This window comes from Tinamus guttatus, unplaced genomic scaffold, assembly GCF_059628265.1.
Source record: "Tinamus guttatus ecotype Peru unplaced genomic scaffold, ASM5962826v1 Tinamus_guttatus_pri_ptg000075l, whole genome shotgun sequence".
NCBI classification, from domain to species: Eukaryota; Metazoa; Chordata; class Aves; order Tinamiformes; family Tinamidae; genus Tinamus; species Tinamus guttatus.
This window is the reverse complement of record NW_028288609.1, coordinates 1402924-1425506: the sequence shown is the minus strand read 5'-3', so window position 1 is coordinate 1425506 and position 22583 is coordinate 1402924. Positions and strand designations below refer to the sequence as shown.

The window sequence follows — 22583 nt, the reverse complement described above, 5'->3', positions numbered from 1 at the left end:
CTCAGATGCTCTTGGAACCAGTCCGGCTCCTGGCAACATCTCCCAAAACTCCCAAGTTTTGGCTGGATGGGAGTGGGCTCTGCTTGTGTTGCGGAGACAAGACCTCGGCTGCACCAAAGAGGCGGCAGCAGCAGTTACTCTTCCCTCCCCATGCTCGTAGTCAGAACAAGTCATTAAAATATATCTAAAATATAAAATCCGTGTTAAGAGCGATGGGAATCAGTGACCATGTTATATTCAACACCTATATCTGGCATTGTCTCATGAGAACAGCTGCTCCTGCTGTGGGAAGGTGGGTGTTTTTAAGAAAAAAAAAATCTTAAAAAAAAAAAAAAAACAGAAATACTTTTTCCTCTACCTGAAGAGATCAGAGGGGAAATACAAGATAAATAATCCTGGGAGAGCCAACATGAACTGGCTTCTTCCCAGTGCACTAGTAAAAAAAGAACCCCTGGGTGTATTTTTTTGTTTTTTTTTGCCAAAAAACAAAAAAAAACAGCATTCTCGTCCAGCAGAGAACTTGGAGGGAATTTGGGGTGCAAAACACCTGCTCTGGGTGGGAAAAAAGAAGCCAGAAACATACAGGCCCAGCAGATTTTAGCGAACCAAGGCAGCCATAGTCCCTCTCACCAGGAAAGCTCTGGAACTGAAACTTCCCTGGCTTCAGTGTGAGGATGCGGCAAATCCAAACTTAGATCCCATACAGTCGTAAGCCTCTTTTGCACCCCAAAATCCCTTCGGCTTCCTGAGAACCCCCAGCCTTCCCTCTTCTGCGTGCATCTAGTTTTCAGCATCTGATCACTAGGTAGATGATGATGAACTCACGCTTCCTACTAAATAGGGTGTTCTTGGCTTGTTTTTTTTTTCTTCATTAGTCTTGCTTTGAGGGAGGAATAATCAAAATCCTTCCGCTCGTCCCTTGCCTGGACGGTTTTCCTCATCCCTAGGATGGGATGTCATGCCCGCAGCTGAGGTCACTACTGAAGTTGCATGTCCTGTTTCCACCATGATTTCAAAGGCTTCTAAAGAAAAAAACAAAAACACTTTTTTCTTTTTTTTCTTTTAAAGTAAACTAAAAAAAAAAAGTCAAAATAAGGAAAGGAAAAAAAATCATCCTGGAAAATATGGGTGCGCTACTGGCTTCTAAGGCTTTGCAAGGCACTGTGCTGCGCAGAGCGCCTGCAGTATCCAAACCCACTTGGCTGTGGCATTTTTTGCTTGTTTGGGGGCATTTTTTTTCTTTTTTTTTTAGCCCACAGTGGATCTTGTTAAATGAAAATAATAATAATAAAAATAGGGAAGTCCAAATGAAAATCCAGCACTTCCAAAGGTGCCATCCCACACTGGGAACGTTTCCCTTGGCTGTGCTGCTGGCAGGGCCAGAGTCACCAGGGCAGCTCGGGTGCCTCCAAAGGCTACTTAAATAAGAGGACAGCACCTCTTGTTTCATTTAAATAGCCTTTCTAGCACATGGAGCTAAAAACCAGATCCAATCATGCGCTCTGCTTTGATCCTGGACATCTCCTTTGGAAGCCAATCCAATTGCCTTTTAATCTCAGTCGAGTAAGGAAAAAAAAATAGCATCTGTCTACGGTAACTGATTCCCAGTCACTCTTAAGCCCGGCCTCGGCTCATTGCCCTTTCCACGTTGCCATCTCTGCTGCTCTTATTTCCTCCGTGCTTGCGTATGGCCGCTCTGTCCCTTCTGATGCTGCTGCTTCACCTGGGCCAGGATGTCGCGGATTTTGCGCTGTGCCATCTGCGGGTGACAAGAGCAGAGTGGAGCTGCAGGGAGCTAGGTGGCAAAGCCCGAGATGACAGATTCAGCCCTCCCTGATCGCTGATGGGTTACTTAGATCCCAGAGAGAGGGAAAAGACTCTGGTTGTTTGGAAAAATGAGGAGATGTTCGAGAGAGCCCACACATTTGGTGGGAGAGCGCGGGATCTCCATCTTGGTGGTTTTAACAACATGAGAGAAGCTTGCTGGGAATGGTGTTGTGGATCTGACTGTTCATGGGGGTGGTGGTGGGCAAGGTGACTCCTGGAGAGCCCTTCCTGTTCCATTTTTAGGCAGGTTTCCTCAGGAAGTCACACTGGGAGGTCATACTCTGTAAATGTGTGTGCATGCACTCAAGCAATTCTCTTCCTCTCTCCTTCCCCCTGCAATCCCCTTCAAGGCACCTGGCCCAGGCAGTCGCCCAGGACGCAGGGGACACCTCACAGCTATCCAAACCTGCAAATATCTAAGCAGAGGGAAAAAATTCAGCAGAAGGAGATGCTATGTAGACACAACCCTCACAAGACATCAGAGAATCCACAAGGGCAAGCGCCCCAGCTTTCCCTAGCCCTACCTGGCTGGCGTAGAAATGTCCGATGATCTTCACGATGACCTGCTCGTTCTCGTCAGGGGTCTGGTCCCGTGGGACCACCACCTCGGCTGCCGTCAGGTTCTGCAGCTCGTTGACCTGCGGCAAGGGGCAGAGCCCCCTCATCACCATTGTCTCCTCTGAAACCCACCCCCACTCACCTGGCAGGGACACGACCAACCCCACATTCCCTTGGCCGGCTCTTCCCAAACTGGAGTTTTGCTTACGGTTTTGCCTCCTTTGCCGATGACTCTCCCAGCAGCCGAGGCGGGGACCCGAATGTGTGTCTCCAGCTTGACTTCTTCCTTAGGTCCAAAGAAGTTCTCTTCCTTGAGTTTCCCGTAAATTCTGCCTTGTGCCTGCAGCAGGGAGGGGACAAGGGGTCAAATTCAGCTTGCGAGCTGCCCTGGCCTCACTGTCCCCAAGCCCGAGGTGCTTTCGGACCACCGGAGCCCCAGGCAGGGATGAGGCTGTTGATGCAGCCACAGATTCGAGGGTTTTCCAATGCACAGCAGGGAGGGATGCAGCCATTCGGCTCTTCCCGTTATTGTTCTGCTGGGAAGGAAAGGGGCTGCCCCAGGAATTGCAGGATTGCAGAGCCCAGCTGGCACCCAATTCCTTGCAGAAACAGCAACAAAGCAACCTTGAACTGAGCTTCCGGAGGGCCCGTGATGACGACCATGCGCACTTTGGAGTCCGGTGTCTCCGGAGGTGCAATCTGGAATGGAGGAGAGAGGTGGTCATGGCCCTGGGCACCTGCCATGATCAGCCACCCAAAGGTAACAATGGGGTTTGGGCCTTGTCTTTTCCTCCTCCAGATGGGAGGAGCTCTTGCTGTGCAAGAAGGTGATTCTGAACCCACAGGCAGAATTACAGGAGAGCTGCTCGCAGGGAAAAGGCTACCTTGATCGAGGCACTTGCGAACCGCGAGAGCTGCTTGATGTGCTGGCCCTTCTTGCCGATGATGGCACCAACTGCCTGAGCAGGGATGAAGACATGCACGGTCTCTTGCTCCGGAGGCTGCAGGCAGAGCACGCGGTGGTGTCAGCCTTTGGGCTCAGCTCAGCCATTACCCCCGCCCTGACAGCCCAAGGGAGACCCACACAGCTCCCAAAGGTGCTGGACTGATCCGGACCAGCCCCCATTAGAGGGGGGTCTCCATGGGGTCTGCAGGAGGTTCAAAGCCTCAAGACAGCATCCATGATGGATTGAAACCAGCATGGACTGAAACCAGCAAAGGATGCTGAGGACACAACCCCATCCGCAACCAAGATCTCTGGGTGGAGGAGATCCAGCCCTGCATGCCAAGAAGCCAGCAGATTCCTCAAGCTGGAAACAGGAACAGTTCCCGCTGTCAAGTCATTCACTTACCATAAAGGAGCTATAGGGAGCTGCCCCAGAGACACTGCTTGGAGGCGGAGGCACAGCGTTGGAGGAGGCAGGGAAGAGGCCCACCGCAGCCAGGTTGAGGCCAGGGATGAGGTGAGACTGTAACTGAGGGAGTGAGGAGAGAAATTGTCATTGCTTTAACCAGAACATCCCCGTAGACCCCTTGGAGTGCACCAGGAGGCAGGCAGATCCAGCAGATCCGTCCTCTCCCACCCCAAGCGCGCTCACGCTCATGGCTGCCACGTCATTCTCGTAGGCTTCGCGCACTTTCTTCATGATCTCCTGCTCTGCTTTGCAGCAGTTCTCAATGGAGCCCTTCACTGTGATGGTCCTTTCAGGGTTGTACAGAGTCAAGTCCTGCAAGCTGGGAGGAAATTGAGTGTCACTCCAGCAGAGCCATCCCTCCTCCCCTGCCCTGCCTCCCAACGTGTCCTCCTTCTGTTTTTGAAGGTGGACACTGGGCTAATGGACAGCAGGGATGCTGCTGTCACCATCGCAGCAGGGACCTAGTGCTGTAAAGGCCACACCTGCCTATGCCCTCCCAGACATATGGGACAGGTATGGAGATGACAGACATCTCAACCTGCTTCACGCACATAACCTGCCACGCCAACACCCTCAGGCTGAGAAAGGTGTGCCCTGTTTTTCACCACGAGCGTTAGGAGCCTTACGACGAGATGGTGATTTTCGTCTCTGTGTCCTGCTCCACCTTTTTCAAGTTTCGCCCTTCTTTGCCAATCAGGCGCCCCACAAAGTTGTTGTGGGCCAAGATTTTCAGAGGCACTTCATCAGCTCTTGAGGGAGGAAGGGGAGAAAAAAAATGTTAACCATCACCACGGCCAGAAGGCAAAGGGGTAGGCACAAAATGATGGGTAAGGCCAAAGTCCCCATGCTCTCAGCCCAGCAATCCCCCCAAACTAATCAGTGCAGAGCCAAGGCTCCCGCAAGGAGCATCATCCTGCTCTGGGTGCTAGGAAGGCATTGCAGCCCAGCACGGGACCGCGCATGGGATGAGCACTGGCAAGGAGAAAGGGAGAAACTTTACGTCTTAGTGTCCTTCGCCTCCTTCTGCATGATCTCCAGAATCATCTTGCAGGCAGCGGAACAGCCCTCGGGGGTGGAGTGGATGCTGATGGCTTTTTCCGCGGCTCCCGCGTTCTCTTTCCGATGCACGTCAATCCTGCGAGCACACAAGTGGCAATGACACAGGCGCCAGGCAGAGGATGCCAGGCCCAGTGGTTGCACAGATGCAGCACCAGCTACTGCTGTCCCCATATGTCCCCGCAGGTCATCTCAAGATCATTCTGCACCCAAGGAGCCGCAGGAGCCGCTCCCCAAAACCCCAGGTGGGAAGCTGAGAAGGGACTCACTTGGACTGCGTCTGCTTGGTGATGTTTCTGATGGTGGCTCCCTCTTTGCCGATTATGGCCCCCACGTACTGCGTGGGCACCAGGAGACGGAGGGGGATGTCCACCGGCTGCTGCTTGACGGGTGCCCCTGCGGTGACGGGGGAGCCCTGCCGGGGGGCACCGCGGGCCCCGAAGCCGCCCCGCCGCCCATTCTCCGGCCCTTGCACGGACTGCTCGTCAGGGATGTAGGAGACCTTCAGCGCGTGGTTCTCCAGCTGGTGGCCATTGAGCTTCATGATGGCTCTAGAAGGGTAGCAGGGAAGGAAAGGGTTGGTGCCAGGAGCTGTTTCCCCCCTGTTTTGCAAGGGCTCAGTAGGATTTTCCAGCCTGACGAGCTGAGCAATTTAAAGGGATGAGGGCAGGGCTGGATGCAATGGGTCAGCGAGTCTTTCTGCCTTATGTCTTTTTCCTGGTAGGTTAGATCCATTTCCCTGCAGGCGTTTTTGGAGCTGGCTGCAAGACTTGTGAGCTGCCGGTAGATGGAGCCGGCAGCAAGAGCAAAGCGGCCACAGCTCCGCACCTCCCATTCCCAAGGTTTCTAAGCAGACAGCCCAAACTCCGACTCCCTGGAAAGCAGTCAGTGACTCAACTCTTGCAAAAGGAAAAAAAAGAAACCCACAGCTGACCAAGCAGAAACCTCATCTGCTGCCACTGGCTTTGGGAAACAACTGCCGGCATCAAACTCAGCAGCGGAGACGCATGGATACAGCTCCTCCATCCTGAGCTTCCCCAGTGGGAAAACCCCATCCTGATGCAGAGTTCAACGGGGATTATGAGCCTTAAAATTATGGCTTTACGTCTGAGATCTGGGCATCGTGGGGACCATCTGCTCCGGGTGATTGCAAAATTTTGTTGCAGCCGCGACCACAGCACATCCACGGTGGCCGCAGTTCTGACACTTGAAGCCTCCTGGGTGCTTTGGAAGCGCGCGACTTGGCGCAAGGAAGCGCACGTGAAAGCCCCGGGGATGGTGGTGTGGTCGCAGCGGCCACATTTGAGAAGTGCCAGGCTTGGTGACGTAAACCCTCCTGGATAAAAATCTATCAATCCGGGCCTGTGCTCTGCCTGGCTCCCCTCCAAGCAAAGTGCTGATCCCATCCCTTTTACAGCTTTCCAGAACCCTTCATCTCGGCGAAAAGGAAAGGGAAATAAACACGGCACTGAAGACCCAATTAATTTTCCATTTGCATGTAGTGTAAAGCCTAATCTTCCCCAGGCAGCGCAGAAAGGCACAGAGTCGAAAGCCTCCCCATGCTATTGCCATCGCCCCATGAGGACGCACACTGTCTCGTGCCTACAATTCCAGTGATATTTAATATCATTACTACCTTTTCTGAAACCATAACTCCAGAAATCATGTAAATAAAAGGAAATTTCAGCTCTCCTTTGACTAAAAAGTTACATCTTTAATCTTCTCTGAGATTTGCCTCCTTTTTTATTACCTCAAACTTGAGATTTCTAGGATAAATTGACTCTATCCGCGAATAAGGGGCAGGGAATGGGGTCAGGACTGCAGGTCACTCACTGTCGGGTCTGCTCCCGGTTCGCATAGGTGACGTTCACAACAGCCGTCTCACTGTCTGTGTTCACTAGGGGCAAAAGAGGCAGAAATCAGAGCACGGGCAAAGCATTTTCGTGTCCCTAGGGAATCGTGACCCTCCTGCCTTGCTTGAAGGCTCCCAAAGCATCATCATGCTCTGCACTAAGGCAGTAAAAGGAGGAAGACACCAATCCCAAGCCCTGCTGGAGCCAGGGACCATCCCCAGGGCTCTTCTGAGCCCTCTTTCCGTTTCCAGGAGCCCTATGGAAACTGTACTCTCATTAAACATCCCAGGGGCCATATTGAATCTGAATGTCTCAACCGACCACCATTAGAAGCCAGGATAAATCTGCCAAGCCGAGACAGATCGGCCCCCACTGGCCTCCAGGGAGGCCCTCACACCTTGCCCTCCGGAGCCAAGGCCCAAGTCGTCGGAAGGACGCTCGGCATCCCCAGGCTGCCGGCCTCGCCGAGCGGTACCGGCTGTGGGGAGATGCCAACAGGCTCACGCACAGAGTGTCAGGGAGGGTCCCTGTCCCCCAAAACAGCCAGAGTAGAAAATACCCAAATAACAGCAAGTGAACTTCTTTTTTTTTCTCCTCGTCCCTATTACCTTGCTCGCAATTCTCCACAGTACCATACTGGGCTAACAAGCCATCCAGAACCTGGAAAAAGGAGAAGAGACCATGTTACACACTGAGGAAATACCATCAATCAATAAAAGCAGCTTTCTAGTCATTAAGGTTTTGCAAGCAATTAGGCTAACAGAGCTACTGGCTGCCCCAGGACATGGGAGCCTCAGGGCCAGCCAAGGATGGGGAAGCAGGGGGCAAAAGGGAATCTCAGGAAAGGGTCCCAGCGTTTATTTCATTTATTCCATTTCATTCCTCATCTAATGGGGAGATCACATAACACCCCCCCCCTTTCTTTTTTTTTTTTTTTTTTTAAGTAGCATTTACGCTGCTCGCATCAGTAGAATTTGCTCCCTTCATGGAAGGGGAATAAGCTAAATGGATCTGCTATAATTATTTCCAATTAACAACAAGCAAAAGGAGAAATCCACTTTATTGCCAAGCACAGAAAGCTGCATGGGAATTAGTCCTTAAATCTGATCTATGCTCCTCTGTGGCAAGTGCTCAGAGACTGCTCCTCTTACCTCCCATCGCAGCTGGGGTGGGATGTTTCTGATTTGAATTTTCCGGCTCCTGAAATAAATGAAAAGCGATTTAAAACCAAATTTGGTGTCAAAAGTACAGCTGTCTCACATTGAATTTTTTCAAGTTGACGTATCCAACCAAGCTCTGGGTTTCCACATGCTCCCGGGGTATCCGATGGCTTTCGGCACATGATGCCCAGCCCTCGCTCTTGCCTTGCAGAGGAGTGAGAAGAGCCCAGGACACCCGAATTAATGCCAAGAGTTTCGGCTCACATGGAGAGCCGAATTAATGCCAGGAGTTTCGGCTGTGCCACAAGGAGACACTTCCCTGGGTTCTTCCGCACCAGTTAGAGCCTTAACGCAGTCCCATCCATGAAAGCAGAAAGAGTTCGTCCAGCCTAAACGCAAGGATTGGGAAGCAGAAAGGCAGCCCTATTTGCATGCAGCCTCCCTCCCCCACTTGCATCCAAGGCAAATCCAGGGGGGAAAAAAACCCTGCTCCTCTACCAGCCCTCTGCCTGTGCTTTGGCCTCTTCGTCACCTCCCCTCTCCCAAAATAGATGCTCCTCTTTTTTTTTTTTAAAAAAAAAAAAAAAACCTTTCCAATTGCAATGCCGATCCGAGCTTGTCGGCGCCATCCCCATGTCCAGCAGCTGCATCTGACAGCTGAGGGGCAAACGCAGCCCCCGGCTCGGCTCCTGTCACCCGGCAGCAGGCAGCCTCAGCAATGGTTAGGAGCCTCCGGGCCCTTCCCTCTATCCGCAGGATTTCATTCCCGCCCGGAGGAGAGATCTCCAGGAAAGGGGAGACCCGTGCGAGCGGAGCCAGGATGCAGCAGGGATCGAGGGCCCCGCTGCCATGGCCTGAGCAACAGAGTGCTGATTCACAGCGGAGCCAGCCCAGAAAGTTGGAATTCCTGCTGACAGCAAAGGGATTCCTCACGACTCGCTTAATCCCACAAGGTAAAAGCGTCCACCCAAGAGCCTCCTCCGAAGTGCGCAGCCTATTTAAATGCTCACATCCCCGAATCCCTCCAAAGGCCCCAAACAAACCCCCAAACAACATTTCCCAAAGCTGCTCAATTCTGAGCGGGACAGCCAGGAAGATCTGGCACTACTCACCCACTGGGAAAGGTGAAACAAGGCAGAAAATGACTTTTAATGCTCCAGGAGGCTCAGCCCCAAGCCCCGCATCTTCCTTCCAGAGGTGCCAACACTCCCAGTCCCAAACATGGTGGAGCTGCCACCAAGCCCAGAGCTGCCCCAATGTCCTACCCACTTCCAGCAGCAGATCGATACGGATGCGGCTATGGCATTTTGTACCTGACACCTCCCAGCACCAGTGACCCTGTCCATCCGCTGCCACCTATTTCCCAGCGCAAAGATGACCAGGGGCTAAGGAAAAAGGAGCAAGCCAAGCAAGCCAAGTGCTGGGCAACCCCCAGCACTGACCAACAAGCCAATTTGGGCCATCTCCCAGCGAGGCCGGAAGCAGCAATTTAGGGAATTCCTCAGGGCCGGAGGAGGACGGCTTCCAACTCGGCAGGCCTGAGCCAGCGACATAGGGGGACCTACTAGAAGTAAATAACATTAATGATGGCTTTTCAATCGCATGCAAATGTTATGCAAATTGAGGGGCTGAAAACACAGTGCATCCCTGATTCAATTAACAGCTTTTCATTTATCTAGTTAGGCTTTGATTCAGAAAAGCACTTAATCCTGTGCTTAACGTGTTGTTATTGTTGTTGTTGTTTTTTAATGTTTTAAACATTTTTCCATAGGAAAATGTGGTTGCTAAGACACAAACGTTGCCAGGGGGACTTGAAGGAAAAGTTGTGGCTGAAATTGCTGGCTTTTCCCTTATAAATTGATCCGCTTGCGATCCGCCAGCAGCTCCGTGCCGCTGGAATATCTCCGATGCTCCCATCACCAGCAAGAAAGCGGAAGGACCCAACAAAGGAGGGGGCAAGATAAGCATCCGAATTCCCTCCTCAAGCTGCATTAACAAGGGCTCAAGCTGAATCATGCTCCAAATCCAAGCACTGGGAAAGCTCCTATTCCTCCTGCTTTCTGCCTGTTCCATGCACAAGCCTTGTGAAGACATCAGTAGTGGGTTCTGCAACTTGGATGGACCCTGTGGAGACAGAATCTGCCCAAGTTGGTCCTCGCTGATGCCAGCTGGAGCTCAGGTATCTGCAATCCCATCACGGCTCTTCACCAAGGGACAATGGATCCCGTTACAGCTTTCCCAGCCTTTGCAGCTGGGAGCAAACTCTCAGGGCAGCAATGAGGTGGAACTCTGGAAAAAGCAGCTCCCCAGAGTCTGCAAGAAGCCCAAAGGGCCACGGTGGGGAGGGTGTTAGAGAGACACCCCCACATTACGAGTCTCGGGATCTTTTTCTTTATAGAATTCAGGCTTGCCAGATTTAAGGTCTTCACTGCCCTCTCCTGGCCGCGCCACTGCCACACATGGCCCCCCATGCCCATGTCACCGGTCACCTCAGTCCCCAGCATGCTGGCTTCATGCTGCTGGTCCAGCTGGGACTAAGACTTCAATCCCACAACGTGCAGTGGTGATGGTCATGCACCCCAAGAAAGGAGAAAAAGAGGCAGAACCCTAAAAAAAGTCCTAAAACGTGCTACAATTCAGCAGTATCCCGCAGAAAGATAACCGGGAACGGGAAACAGTATTTATTTCCCTCTCCTGAAAAGAGATCCAGCACTGGAAGCGTCGGACAGCTGGTGAAAAAGGGCTTTGAGGGTGGAAGGAAAGAAAGAGAGCAAGCAAGAAAGATGCAAACACATTTAATAACTAGATTAAAGTGGTGGCAGAAAAATCCAACCCAGCCAAGGCTTGGACTCCTGAAGGTTTGCTAGCTAGAGCAAGGTTTGCTAGAGAACCAAGAGATCCTTCCTGAGGACCATCAAGCCTTTAGGAGACCAGCAAAGCCCTTTAGTTCCCAATATGGAGCCTGTGGGAAGAGGGACAGCGGCAAGAAGGGAAGTGGCCCCGGGATTGTGGAGAAATATGTGCGCGTCCTTCACACGAGAATCGCGTGCAGATCTTCTTGCTGTGGCTAGTAATTATCTCTGGCATGCCAGCACAACGTGATTAATCCTTTCCATCCATCAGCTCAGCTACCACAATTTGATTTTGGACTCATAAATCTGTTTAATTGGTTTCTGCCCATTACCTCTCTTTCGGAACCGCTTTGCACGCGGAGAACCATACCTAATAATTGATGAGATTTTTCCAGGCGCTGCCGAGAATGAGGAGTTGTCCACAAACCTCCCTTTGAAAGCCTCAGAGAATTCCTTTAAAGAGCTGCCGCATCGTGGATGCAGAGGGAAGGGACAGGTTGATGCCTAAAACCTTGAGGAACGATGTTCTGGCTCATATTCTCTCCCCTACCAACCTGCTCTGATACCTTTCCACTCTTCCTTTTCCCCTTTGGTAGCATATGTATGGGGAGTTGCTTAGCTCTGGCATGGAAAACAAGTCATATCCACCCAGCTAAGCAATGGCCTCTGAGAGCAGTCAGTGTTCCATGCACCAAAAAATGCAAGAAATCTCAGAGACACCTCTGACACGAACCTTCATCCTCATCTTGCCCACAGAAATAGTCTCCTTAGCTCCTAGACTTCTGCATTTAGTTCTTGCCAAAGTCAGTATCAAGTATCTGGGGACAGGACAAATTTAACAGTGAGAAAGGAAAGACGGATGAGTTTTAGACAATGTGTCCATTTTGCATTATCTTTCCATTCTAATTTGCTGGCAGGTTGCCACATATTGAAAGGCTCTCTCTGATGCTCTGAACATGCCCCCAGACCAAGTGATGTGTGGCCACCTAGCTCTGCAGATGCCCACAACCAGCATCCCAATAACAAACTCTTAATGGAACATGATGCCTCTGAAAAGTGGGCAGAGGATTATGGAAATATCCTCCTAGATAATGCCAAACATGAGGCAACTGGATCACATTGCTACTGAGTTGCTGGCCATTGAAATGAGATGGCCGATCTTTGCCCCACAAGAAAACCCATAATGGCAAGTCTCAAACAGACCTTTACCAAACTGTGCATCAACCAAGCACCAGCTGAACTATAAACATGTCACTTAACGCAGTGGTCAGAGGTAAATTTTCTTGTCTAATGTTACTTGTGGAAGGGCGTAGAAGAGATGTGGTGAGACTTGGTCTTCACCCCATCTTTCACCCAAGGATCTCAAAGCACTTCAGAGACCACAAGGAGATATACTGCCCACAACAAACTCTTAAGGCATCTAGGCAAGGGAATAGACAACATCATCCACAAGTGTCCAACAAGTCACAGGTAGCATTTCCAACTCCAAACGGCTGTGAACTTATCTCCATCCTTGATATTATGCAGAATACATTAATAAAAGTACATATGAGATAAGGTATATATTCCATTTTGGGGTTTGATACTTTTAAGGTAGGTTTACATCACATTTGTGAACAACTCTTCTCATCTACAAGGCCTGGAAGCTGTCTGAGAGCTCAAGGGTGCTCAAAGAGGGTGCTCAAACCAGGTTCTTGCCTAGTTGTGTGCCTCTGGGAGCTGCGTCATTTAATGCAAGTTTTGAGCCTGGTCAGGTTGAATCAATGTGATGACTGCACGAGGACAAGAAGCCCTCGAAGATCAAAGGGAGCTATTTTGATCCAGGTAGTATTAAAAGCCAAACTGACAAAAAAAACACCAAATAAATTCATTGCACAGTTAGGGAAATCCAGCACAAAATCGCCCAAGTAGCTGATCTGAATTTCTTCCTAAGTGAATTCCCTTCAGACACATTCATGCCCCCTCTCCTATCTGCCTTCCATAAACATTCACATGGCCAAGTCTTTTTCTTTACTGGCACAACCATTGTTGGAAAGTAGCTTTCAAAGCTGCATGGACAAGTATTTGGGGAAACCAAATATAAAATTTGCACTGTGCAAATATTCATGCCAGGCATGTGCAGTCAGGGCGGTGCAGAAATATCATCACATGCTGGGTAAAGGCTTCCCAGCAAAACCTCCACAGTCGACCCACAGTATTAAAAAAATCCCAGAAATTCTTCTTGAGTCCATATCGAATATAAAAACCCAGAGCCTCTTTGCATCTTGCCCATAAGCAGGAAGAGGCTATGGATGTCAGGGAAATTTGTTGTATTATTAGTTCAGCTGTGACTGCATGCTAAGCAAGCACTACATAAAGTTCATATAAAGTTGTATGTTTAGGCTCAAACTCAACACATGCCGCATTTGAATGTTGAGGCAGGCCCATCAACTTCAAAAAGACAAGTCCCCCCTTTAAAAACATGTCCTTAGGAACCTCATGAATCTGAGCTGAAAAGCACAAATTCAGCGAAGATTCATGGTTTCTCAAGGAATCACACACAAAAAGCTCCATAAAAGAGTGTAGCAGCCGCAAGCGCCGCTTCCTGATAGAACAGCTCACAATTTTCTCCTGGTCTTTGCTCAACTGATCTCCAGGATCTTGGAGACACAAACTGCTTGTGGGCTGCACTATCCTAACAAAGACAGCGTTTCCTTGCAGGTAATACTCGCAAAACGCCTTATTTTGCAACCAGAGCCACAATTCCGAATCTTTTCCACACTCAGATCCCTACATGTTTCCTCAATGAAAACACAAGATATAGTCCCCACAGAAGAGATTTCTCCATGCCAGTGCAGGCTGATGTATCTGAATACCATGAGATGAAAAGAAATCGCAAGGCACATTTTTCAAGAGCGTTCGGCACATCAGGAGCTAATCCCATCGGAAAATGCCACTTTTAGTCAGATCCTTAAATGCACGTTGGAAAATTTGGCTCCAGCTGTGGGTGAACGTTTTGACACTGAGCACCCTTTTTTCCCCCTCCCTGGATCTAGATCCTAATTCTCCCATCTCTGACACTTCGGCAACAAATGCAGTTCCCGTAGGATAGAGATATCCCATAGGATAGTTCCCTTTTGTGAAAGGAAACGGCAGCAGGACCTTTGGCAGCATCCGAAACTTTCTCCGTTTTTGCGAAATCAATTTTGCCATAATCTTGAAGGCTGTTTACACTGCGCAATACCCCCGGCCGCCGCGGGATTTGCATCTCACTGCGCTCTCCATGGAGCCCTGCCAGCTCTGAGCCGTTCCTGGGGCTCGGCTTTGCCGCTGCTTTTATTCTAACTGCGCTGCCTTCGGAGCGCTTTAAACATGACCGGGTGGATTACTCCTCAAAACAAAGCGCAGACCCCATTCTGCCCAGCATATGTGTGGGTTACGTTTTATTCCCCTAAACTGTTTTTCTCCATACAGACCAGACAATTCCGGTAGCCAGAAAAGTGTGAAATTTCAGCTCTGACCATGTCAGAGCTCCCAAATGTCAGTTACAATAAAATAAATGACCCATTTCCTGCAGGATCGTGAGCGTTCCTCTGAGACAGGCAGACACACAGATCCTTGTTTATTTTCCCGTTTTCTGGAGCGCGGCTCAGGCTGCCCTGCTCTCGCGCGCTGGGAACTCAGCTCAGCCCAAGGACGCTCTTGTGCCGCTGTCTGAGGGATGCTCTAGCCCGAAGAGGAGAAAGAGCAAATTGTTCCACTCCCATCCTGATTTTGCCCAATTTTGCCCCATCTACAACACCAGCCATGCTGATTTCTCCTGCATGCAGCTCTACACAAGAACCTCAAACCTCCGCTGCTGCAGGGATTTTGTTACAAGTCCCACTGGGGAAGCTCCCTGCAAGGGATGCTGGAGGAGGGAGGAAGAGCCAAAGGCAGAGAGGGGCATCGCGCCACGTGCAAGGCACCCAGGCATCCCAAAAATGCCGGATCCCAAGTGGCACCAGCACTTTGGAGTCCTGAGCACTGCCAAGCCACGGGAATCGCCTCCAGGGGCTTCGGAGAGACACATCCCAAGACAGCAAACATGCTCAAAACTGCCAAGACCTCTCATTCATCTATGGGATGATCTACGGGATCCACTGCGAGGAGGAATCACTTCCTGCTACCAATCTACCAGGTGCTACTCAACTAGAGTAAGAAAACGCAGGCAGGCTTTAGGAAAATAAGCTTAAAATAACATCTTACACCAACTTTCCAACAGAGACAAATGTTCACTTTGCCAGGACACTATCACATCATAAAAAACAGGAGCCAGGTTAAGCTCGAGGCATTTTGAGCAGCATCGCAGCCCTTTCCCTCTATGCATGCACTGCTTTTTGGGGCAGGTGGAGCAGCTCCGTGGTCCCTACAAAGGATCCAGGAACAGTCAGAGAAGTGCACACACAATTTTCTGGAATCAGAGGATCCCAGCTTTGCGTGCTGCCTGGAAATAAGGAGACAGCAGGGAACAGCAGTAGTGTAAAGCACAAGAAGAGAAGCCCTCATGGGTCTGAGCATCCAGCTTCATCCTGGAACAGGTTCAGAGAAGTGTTCCCAGTGAGTGGACTCTTTCCCCAGCATCTCTGCGCCCTTTCTGCCTGTGCCTTGATATTCTTTTTAAATTGCATAAACTTTGCCGGGCAAGTGCATTTTTCAACCAGATGCAGAAGATCCTCTGTGGGCATTTGCAAGCTCTAAATGGGGTAAAATAAGCACAGAAAGGTGCACAGAGACTTGCACCCATTAGTCAGTGATGATGCAGAGAACAGCATGCCTCCCTCCCTGCGTTTTTTTTCCCCCTTTTCTCTGGGTTTAGCCTTATCTGCTTGGTGGCCAGAAAGCCTTCAGTGGCCAGCAGCAGAAGGGGGCACCTGGCCACATGGAATAACGCAGACAATGGAGGAGCACGAGCCTCAGCTGAGCCTTGAAATGCCCCCAGCTACATCGAAAAACAACATTTGGACTTAAAACTTTTGCACCTCTCGAGGTACAAAAAAGGGTGCAAAAAAAATATTTTTTTTTTTAAAGGAGAGGGAGGAAAGGGGTTGGGAGCCCTTCGACTCCTCCTTCAGCAGCAAAGCCCTGGACTAACCTTAGGCAGCATGAGCAGCTCCAGCGCTTCCTGAACTCCCCCAGACCCTACCAGCAACTCTGGAAAACATTAACGTCGCCGGGGCAGGGGGAGGCAGTGGGCAGAAGTCTTCCACATTTCTAAATTCTAAAAAGGTCTCGCTTTTCAAAGGGAGTACTTTAACCCCACTTCCCTTATCCCTATCACCAGGGTTTGTTTGCTCGCTTCTAAACCTAAAAGGCAAAGGCAGAAAGAAACTGAAGCAGAGAAGCGCCCCGGCAATGGCTGGGGTCATTTGCCAGCCTGGCAAATCTTGTCTTTCTGTCTCAATTAGAAATCACCAAGCTTATAGCAAAAAGCACCCATAAAGCATTTTCCATGGGTGAAAAATAACGGTTTGAACCCTATTCGCAGCTTCTCTACCCATTTTCCAGATACGGCTGCTGCTTGGAAAGGAGGAAACCAAGGTACTTCTTGGACAGTCACTGCGGGCTGCACCTTGTTGCATTTATTCTTTCTGCCCCAGATTTATTAAAACACCACCACCACCACCAGGGTGTCTCAGTTTTACACTTACCCGATAAAACACTCTCCAGTGGAAGATGAAAAAATGACTAATTATTATTAACTTTTTTCCCCAATAGAAGTGTGTCAAAACACATTAATTTGCAAATTTCTCCAGTTCTCAGGCGGGTAAAACAAGTACTAAAATGCTGCCTTTTAGCTAAGGGCTGGACATTTGTGCACTAAATCCCCAAAGAAGTCTTGAGATTCTTACTTCTTTGTTATCAAAGTGATGATAACAAATGAAATCATATAAACTCAAAATTCTCAGAAAGTAGCATTCAGCTCATATTTCAACTTCGAACGCTGCTGTAAATTAATATGTTGCTATTTTAAAAATGCTACTGTAACTTCTAAAACAGACCTGTTCTAAGGGGAGCGACCTTAAGAATGGTGTAAAAACACATTTCGTCCCAGCATTTGAGATAGTATCTTTATCTTACACAAATAAAAGAACTATTTCATTTTTTAGGTTCAGTTTTCACAGGATTCACAGAATTCTAGGCAGGAAGGCATAGTTTCAAATTAATACTTAAGAACAAAGAATTTGCAATGGCGATTACCAAAAGTTTTTAAACATTTCGTTATGAATAATTAATTCCATGATTCTGCACACACAAAAGAGTGCTTTTATGGTGGGCAACCACCTTAATTTGAAATTAAGCCTGGAAAAAAAAAGACAATTCAAGATTTATCCACCCAATTCTCAATACGCTCCACTAAATTGTCTCATAATTAATAACATATAGTAATTCTCACTCCTGCTTGGGAGTTCACTGACTCTTTAAACACACATGTTGTTTATGAATCGCTTTAAAAACGTCCTGCACAAATCCTTTTAGTTTTAAGTATATTGGCTGTTACCAGCAAAACTCTCTGTTTCCCCCCCAATTACTTGGTCTCATTCTCTCTGGTCGACTCACTTCCACATTCCTCATATTTGGAATGTCTGCCTGATGGATTCACTTTTTTTTTTTCCCCCCTTCCCATTTCACCCCTCCTCCTTTATTCATTCATTCATTCATTCTTTTTAATGCTATCTGTTTAGGGCTTTTTAGTGGCACAGAGACCCTACCCCCTCCCCAAACCATTCTTAATCTTAAAGTGGAGAAGTTGAACTTATTTTTAAAGTATCTTTCCTTCTTCAACTCTCTGGATAATAAAGCATGTAACAATTTTCAGGTTTAAAATTTTATTTATATATATATATACTTAAGTTTGTCTTTTTTTTGGCTCAGCAAAGTTACAAAAAAAAAAAAAGCTTCAAAACATTAATGAGGTACTTGCAAAATGCAAAAATAAAAACAGAAATCCCCAAAACTTTGAAACCGAGGGGGTTTCTGAAGGATTCACTGCAAAGAACAAAGTGACATGTCACCAGTGGTGCCTTTTCTTTAGAGTCAGATATTTCTAAAGCATTTATTTAAAATGGTTCCCTATAATCATTAACATAATTTGCAGCTTTAAGTGTTATTTGAGGAATCCCTGCAATTAAACAATTCTCAGTCAGTTTAGCGCAGCAGCTTCCCATCAAGCGCTCACTCCACCGCAATGTTAACACATTATTTATTTTTTTCATTCACTTCTATGATCGGACTGGGGGCAAGTGAGACTTTTCAAACTACACCAACATGCAAGATTGATTTTACAACAAGTAATTTTGCTACATAGGTTGCAAAAGCAAACAAACAAAAAACCAAAACAAAGCAAAAAAAAACTACCCACACCAGCTTTACTGTCCATGATCATCTGCAGTTTCAAATGGAAGAACCACAACCATCAAGCCGAATTTTTATTTTATAAATTAGCTGAAGGACACAAATAAACGCTACTTGTTTTCCACATTTCTACACTACCAAAATGAGAAAAAAAAATCCCTATCAGGTTGGGGGGAGACATTTGCTTCAGATCACACTAAAACCATCTGATTTTGCCCTTACTCCTCTTAATTAACCATTTCCTGTTCTGGGCGTCTTTAAACTGGAAAATCCAGTCTTAAAGATAGGCAGAAAGGGGGGGGAAAAACAGGCAACACAGAGGCAATCTCGTCCTCTCCTCCTTTATCCAGAAAGAGGAGAAAAGGGAGGAGAAAATAAGAGGTGGTGTGGGGAAATTCTGCATGGTGCTGGCAACAGACAAAGCTCCCCAAGGCTGCAAAACCCACCAGGACCCCCACAAAAACCCAGATTTGCTCCCCCCAAACCAAGACCCAGCGACGGGAGCAGCAAGGCCTGGGAGCAGACGCGGATCCGGCAGCGGGAAGGGGCCCAGGAGCCCTTCGGAGGAGGGGGGAGCCCCCGGGCAAAGGCTCCAGCAAAAATGGCTCCCGCAGCTCCAAGGGCAGCAGGAGGGACAGAGGGGTGGCCACAGAGCTGAATTTAAAGACTCCCCCCTGCAATTTAACAGCTGGACCCAATTCCTGTCATTTCTCCCTAAAACCAGGTCAGTCACTCTAGCCTTGCTTCCAGACTGAATAAAGTTCAGGATGCAAGGGGAGGACCAAGGGCCTATTTTTGCTGGGGTTTTTTTTGAGTTTGAGGTGGAGGGACTTGCACACCGACAAGGAATATTTGTGTTCAGACACATTTCCCACCAAGGCGTGGGGAGGAAAGCAAGGGCAGCAGAGCAGGAAGCGCTGGGAAATCGCCTCGCTGGGGCCCAGGCTATCGATCATGGAGCCAGGCGATGGGGAGGGGAAAGGGGGGCTTTTTCCGGCCTGAATCCTGTCCCCGCGGCCGCCTTTGGCTCCCGGGCATTAGAGCTGCTGTGCCGACTGGTACGGACGAGCCCGTACCGCATGGGTTCCAAAACTCACAATTTTGGGGATGGATTACAGGGGTTTGAGATAAACCATGAGGTTCAGGCATTTTTGCAAACCCCCCCCCCCCAAAGAAAAAGCTGTTTTTGCAACACCGAGAGGTTTGGGGGCAAAGTTTTAAAGGCTGAGGCCTGGCGGGAGGCCCGGCTCATGCCAGGAACACGGACCCACCACCATCGCCAGCAAGGAGGGGATCGTGGCGGAGCAGAGGGAAGAAGCAAAGAATTGCAGGAGCCGGAGTTCACTTCGCTGCCGCCGCGACGGAGCCGGCTGGTCACGTGGAGCCCGTGGGTCCCGGCCCGCGCGATCCAACGTGGAGCACTCGGCTCCAGCAGCCTCTCCTCAGCTTGGAGACGGGGTCCTGCTTCCCACCTCCCCACAAAAGGAGAAAGCATCCCCTCCTCCTCCCGCCATTGCTGGTTTTCAGGGTTCTTGCCCCAAACAGCCGCCACCCCTGCCCCCCAAGCATGCGCCGCACAACAAAGGGCCAAGAGCACGGCGAGGCCGGAGCCGGGAAAGGCCAGAGCAGGGCATGGGGGGAGCCCAAGGAAACAGCATCGGAGCCGGCATGCAGTCCAAACCCCCACCCCACCATTACATCCCCCATCCTCTCTTTTTTTTTTTTTTCCTCCTTCCTTCGTTTTTTCTTTAATTTTTATTTTAATACCCAGTGGGAAACAAAAGGCTGCTGCTTCCCGGGCAAGGAGCTGGGCAAGCCAGGGAGCCGCTCCCAGAGCACAAGTTCGGGAGCGCGGAGGCCAGCGCGCAGTGGCCATGCATCACCTTGGGCCGCCCGCAGGGTCATCATTTCGGCTGGGCTTAAACTTGCTCTAAGTTAAGTTGCCCTAATTAATTATTTATTTATTTAAAAATGAAGGAGATTAAACATCCAATCCCACTCCCACATCGCCCGGGACAGGTCGGGAGATGAATCGCCAATATCTCTCATTTCACATGCACATATTTGGGGATAATTTTTTTTTGTTTCTTACAGTTTTTTGTTTTTTTTTTTCCCTCCCCACAGCAGAAAAGAAAAAGAAAAAAAAAAAAAAGAAAAAAAGGGGAAAAAAAAAACACAAAATAAAACACTGCATTACCTTTGCTTTTTAGGTACTGAATGTTCAATCTCTAGCTGCTTTCCATGAAGCTCCACTTTCCCTAAAAACAAAATGTGGCTGTTTTTTACAATGTGGGTGGAGTAGTCAAAAAATAAAAGAAAAAAGAAAAAAAAGAAACACAAAAAGAAACCCTGGGTAACACTCACATGAAACCTCACATTTCGACCCAAACCACGGGGCAGTGCACACAAATAACCTTTGCTGATTCCTTCACAAGTGCATTGCATTCCCTATCCCTTGGCTTCAGCCAGGGGGTGTGGGGGCTTCTCTGCCTGCCCAAAGTTCTTTAGGAATATTCAATTCCTTCCTTCCCAATGCTCACCTTTTACCGGGGGGAAAAGAGGGAACCTTGTTTGGAGACCAAAATCTGCGGCCTTTATTTACCGCCTCGTGCCCAATTCCCGCAGAAACTCCTTTGGTGGGATTTATTATTATTATTATTATTAATAATATTTTTTCTTCCTCCTTTCCCCTCCCTCCATGAAAAGGCTCAAAATTGTTAACAGAATTGCTTCCTGCAATGTTTTTTTTCTTTGAAAATCGGGTGAGCCGCTTATTTGGGATAGGGGGGAAGGGGGGAAGACAGGAGATCGGAAGAGCTTGGCGGGAGAGGTGGGCGGGGGAGACAGGGAGGGCGAAAAAAAAAGAAAGAAAAAAAAAAAGAAAAAAAAACCCCGAAAATTTCAAAATCGGGCTGCTTCCCGGGGCAGTTTTTCCGCCCGCCGCGAGCAGCATGGCGACCTTCGCGCTCCCCGCGCATCACATGCCCCGGGAAAAGCCCGTTTCAAATCAAAATGGCCAAAGTCCCGGCCTGGCGCCCGGGACCCCCGCGCCAGCCCCGGCGGGGACGGAGCCGCGGGGCCACCGCGCCCGCCCCGGGGGCGCCGCCGCGGCGGGGAGAGGGGGGCGACCCCCCCCCCCTCCCCTCGCCTCTTCCCGCGGGGGGGAGGGGGTCGCCCGCCCCCGCCCCCGCGGGGCCCCTCGCTGCTGCAAGCGCCGTCGGGGCGCCCCCCACCCGCCCCTCCCGTCCTGCCCGGCCGCAGGATGCGGCCCGGAGGGCTCAGTCCGCGGCCCCGGGAATAGAGGAGGGGGCGGACGAAAAAGCGGGAGGCGGCGGGGGGGGGGCGCTTACCCGAGAAAGTTTCGATGGCCTTCATGGCCCACTGCTCGTCGGGGCAGTCCACAAAGGCATAGCCGGACTTGACGAGGAAGGGCCCGCTGAAGGAGATCTGATGCTCCGCGAAGACTTTCTCCAAGTCGGCGGGGGTGACGCTCTCGTTGAGGTTCCCGATGTAGAGCTTGTTCATGGTGGCGGGGGTGGGCGGCGGGGCTCGCAGCGCGCCTCCCGGGGGGCTCCACCGTGCGCCCGCGCCGTCGGGCTCCGGCCGCGCACTGCCACCCCGCAGCGGGGAGAGGGGCTCTTTTTTTTTTTTTTTTTTTTTTTAAAGTATCTATATTCCGGTGTGGGATTTTTGTTCTCCCCGGGGAGGGGAAGCAGGAGGCGGCTCGGGGAGGGGGCGGCGGCGGGGCGCGCTGCTCCGACGGGCGGCGGCGCCGGCTGCAGGGGCTCCCAAATCGGCCGAGTGGCACTCGGGTGTCACCGGACGCCTCTGGACAGCCGGGCACCGCCTCTAAATAAAACCGACCTGGAAAAATGAGTGAAAATGTTTGCGGGAGGAAGCCACGTGGTGATGCGGGAGGGCCCGGCCCCCGGGGGGAGGGGCCTGGGGGGAGGGGGCCCAGCCGCCGGCACTTAATTATTTATTTTAATTTAAATACTACGGTATTTACCTCCCCCCACACACACCCGCCCTGCTCCGAAGCGGCAATGGTGGGGGGGGGACACCCCCTGCCCCACGCCCCGTCCCGTCGGAGGAACTTTCCCATCTGCTGCAGCCCCCCGCCCCCACCGCGCCCCTCCCCCACCGCGCCCCTCCCCCCAGGCTGGCCCCGGTGCCTCAATGGGATTTTTTTCTGGGTGTAAAAAACTTCGGCATCAAAGGGGCCGGGAGGTCCCGTGGCGCCACGGCCGAGGGGCAGGGGCGGGGGAGGGAGCCGCCCGCCCCCCCGGGGCCCCGCATTGTTTTAAGCGCTCGGTGCGCGGCCCCGCGGAAGCCCCCGGCGGGAGGCGGGGGGCTCCTCTCGGCACAAAGGGGTCCCGCGTTGGGGCAGGGCCTTTCCCCGACGGCAACGCGGCGGGTGCGCTGCGGGCAACGCCGATCCTCCCTGCCCCCTTCCCTCCCCGCCTGCCTTTTCTGGAGACTTTTATT

At 50.5% G+C, this 22583-nt stretch overlaps 1 protein-coding gene across 2 annotated transcripts; it reads right to left on the bottom strand.

The window, feature by feature from the left end:
• Window positions 1–1666: 1666 nt before the first annotated feature.
• On the bottom strand, window positions 1667–21620 carry IGF2BP1 (insulin like growth factor 2 mRNA binding protein 1). 2 transcript variants are annotated; one of them, XM_088519849.1, is made up of 15 exons: window positions 21446–21620; window positions 20293–20353; window positions 7861–7909; window positions 7318–7369; window positions 6690–6753; window positions 5126–5407; window positions 4801–4935; window positions 4427–4549; window positions 3984–4119; window positions 3738–3860; window positions 3270–3386; window positions 3010–3084; window positions 2594–2725; window positions 2352–2465; window positions 1667–1759 (listed from the first exon to the last, which is right to left on the bottom strand). In XM_088519849.1, the coding sequence occupies exons 1-15, from the start codon at window positions 21618–21620 to the stop codon at window positions 1667–1669; spliced, it is 1731 nt and encodes a 576-aa protein (XP_088375975.1). The 2 variants fall into 2 exon arrangements, with proteins under 2 accessions (XP_088375975.1, XP_088375976.1); XM_088519850.1 differs by lacking the exons at window positions 4801–4935; window positions 5126–5407.
• Window positions 21621–22583: the final 963 nt, after the last annotated feature.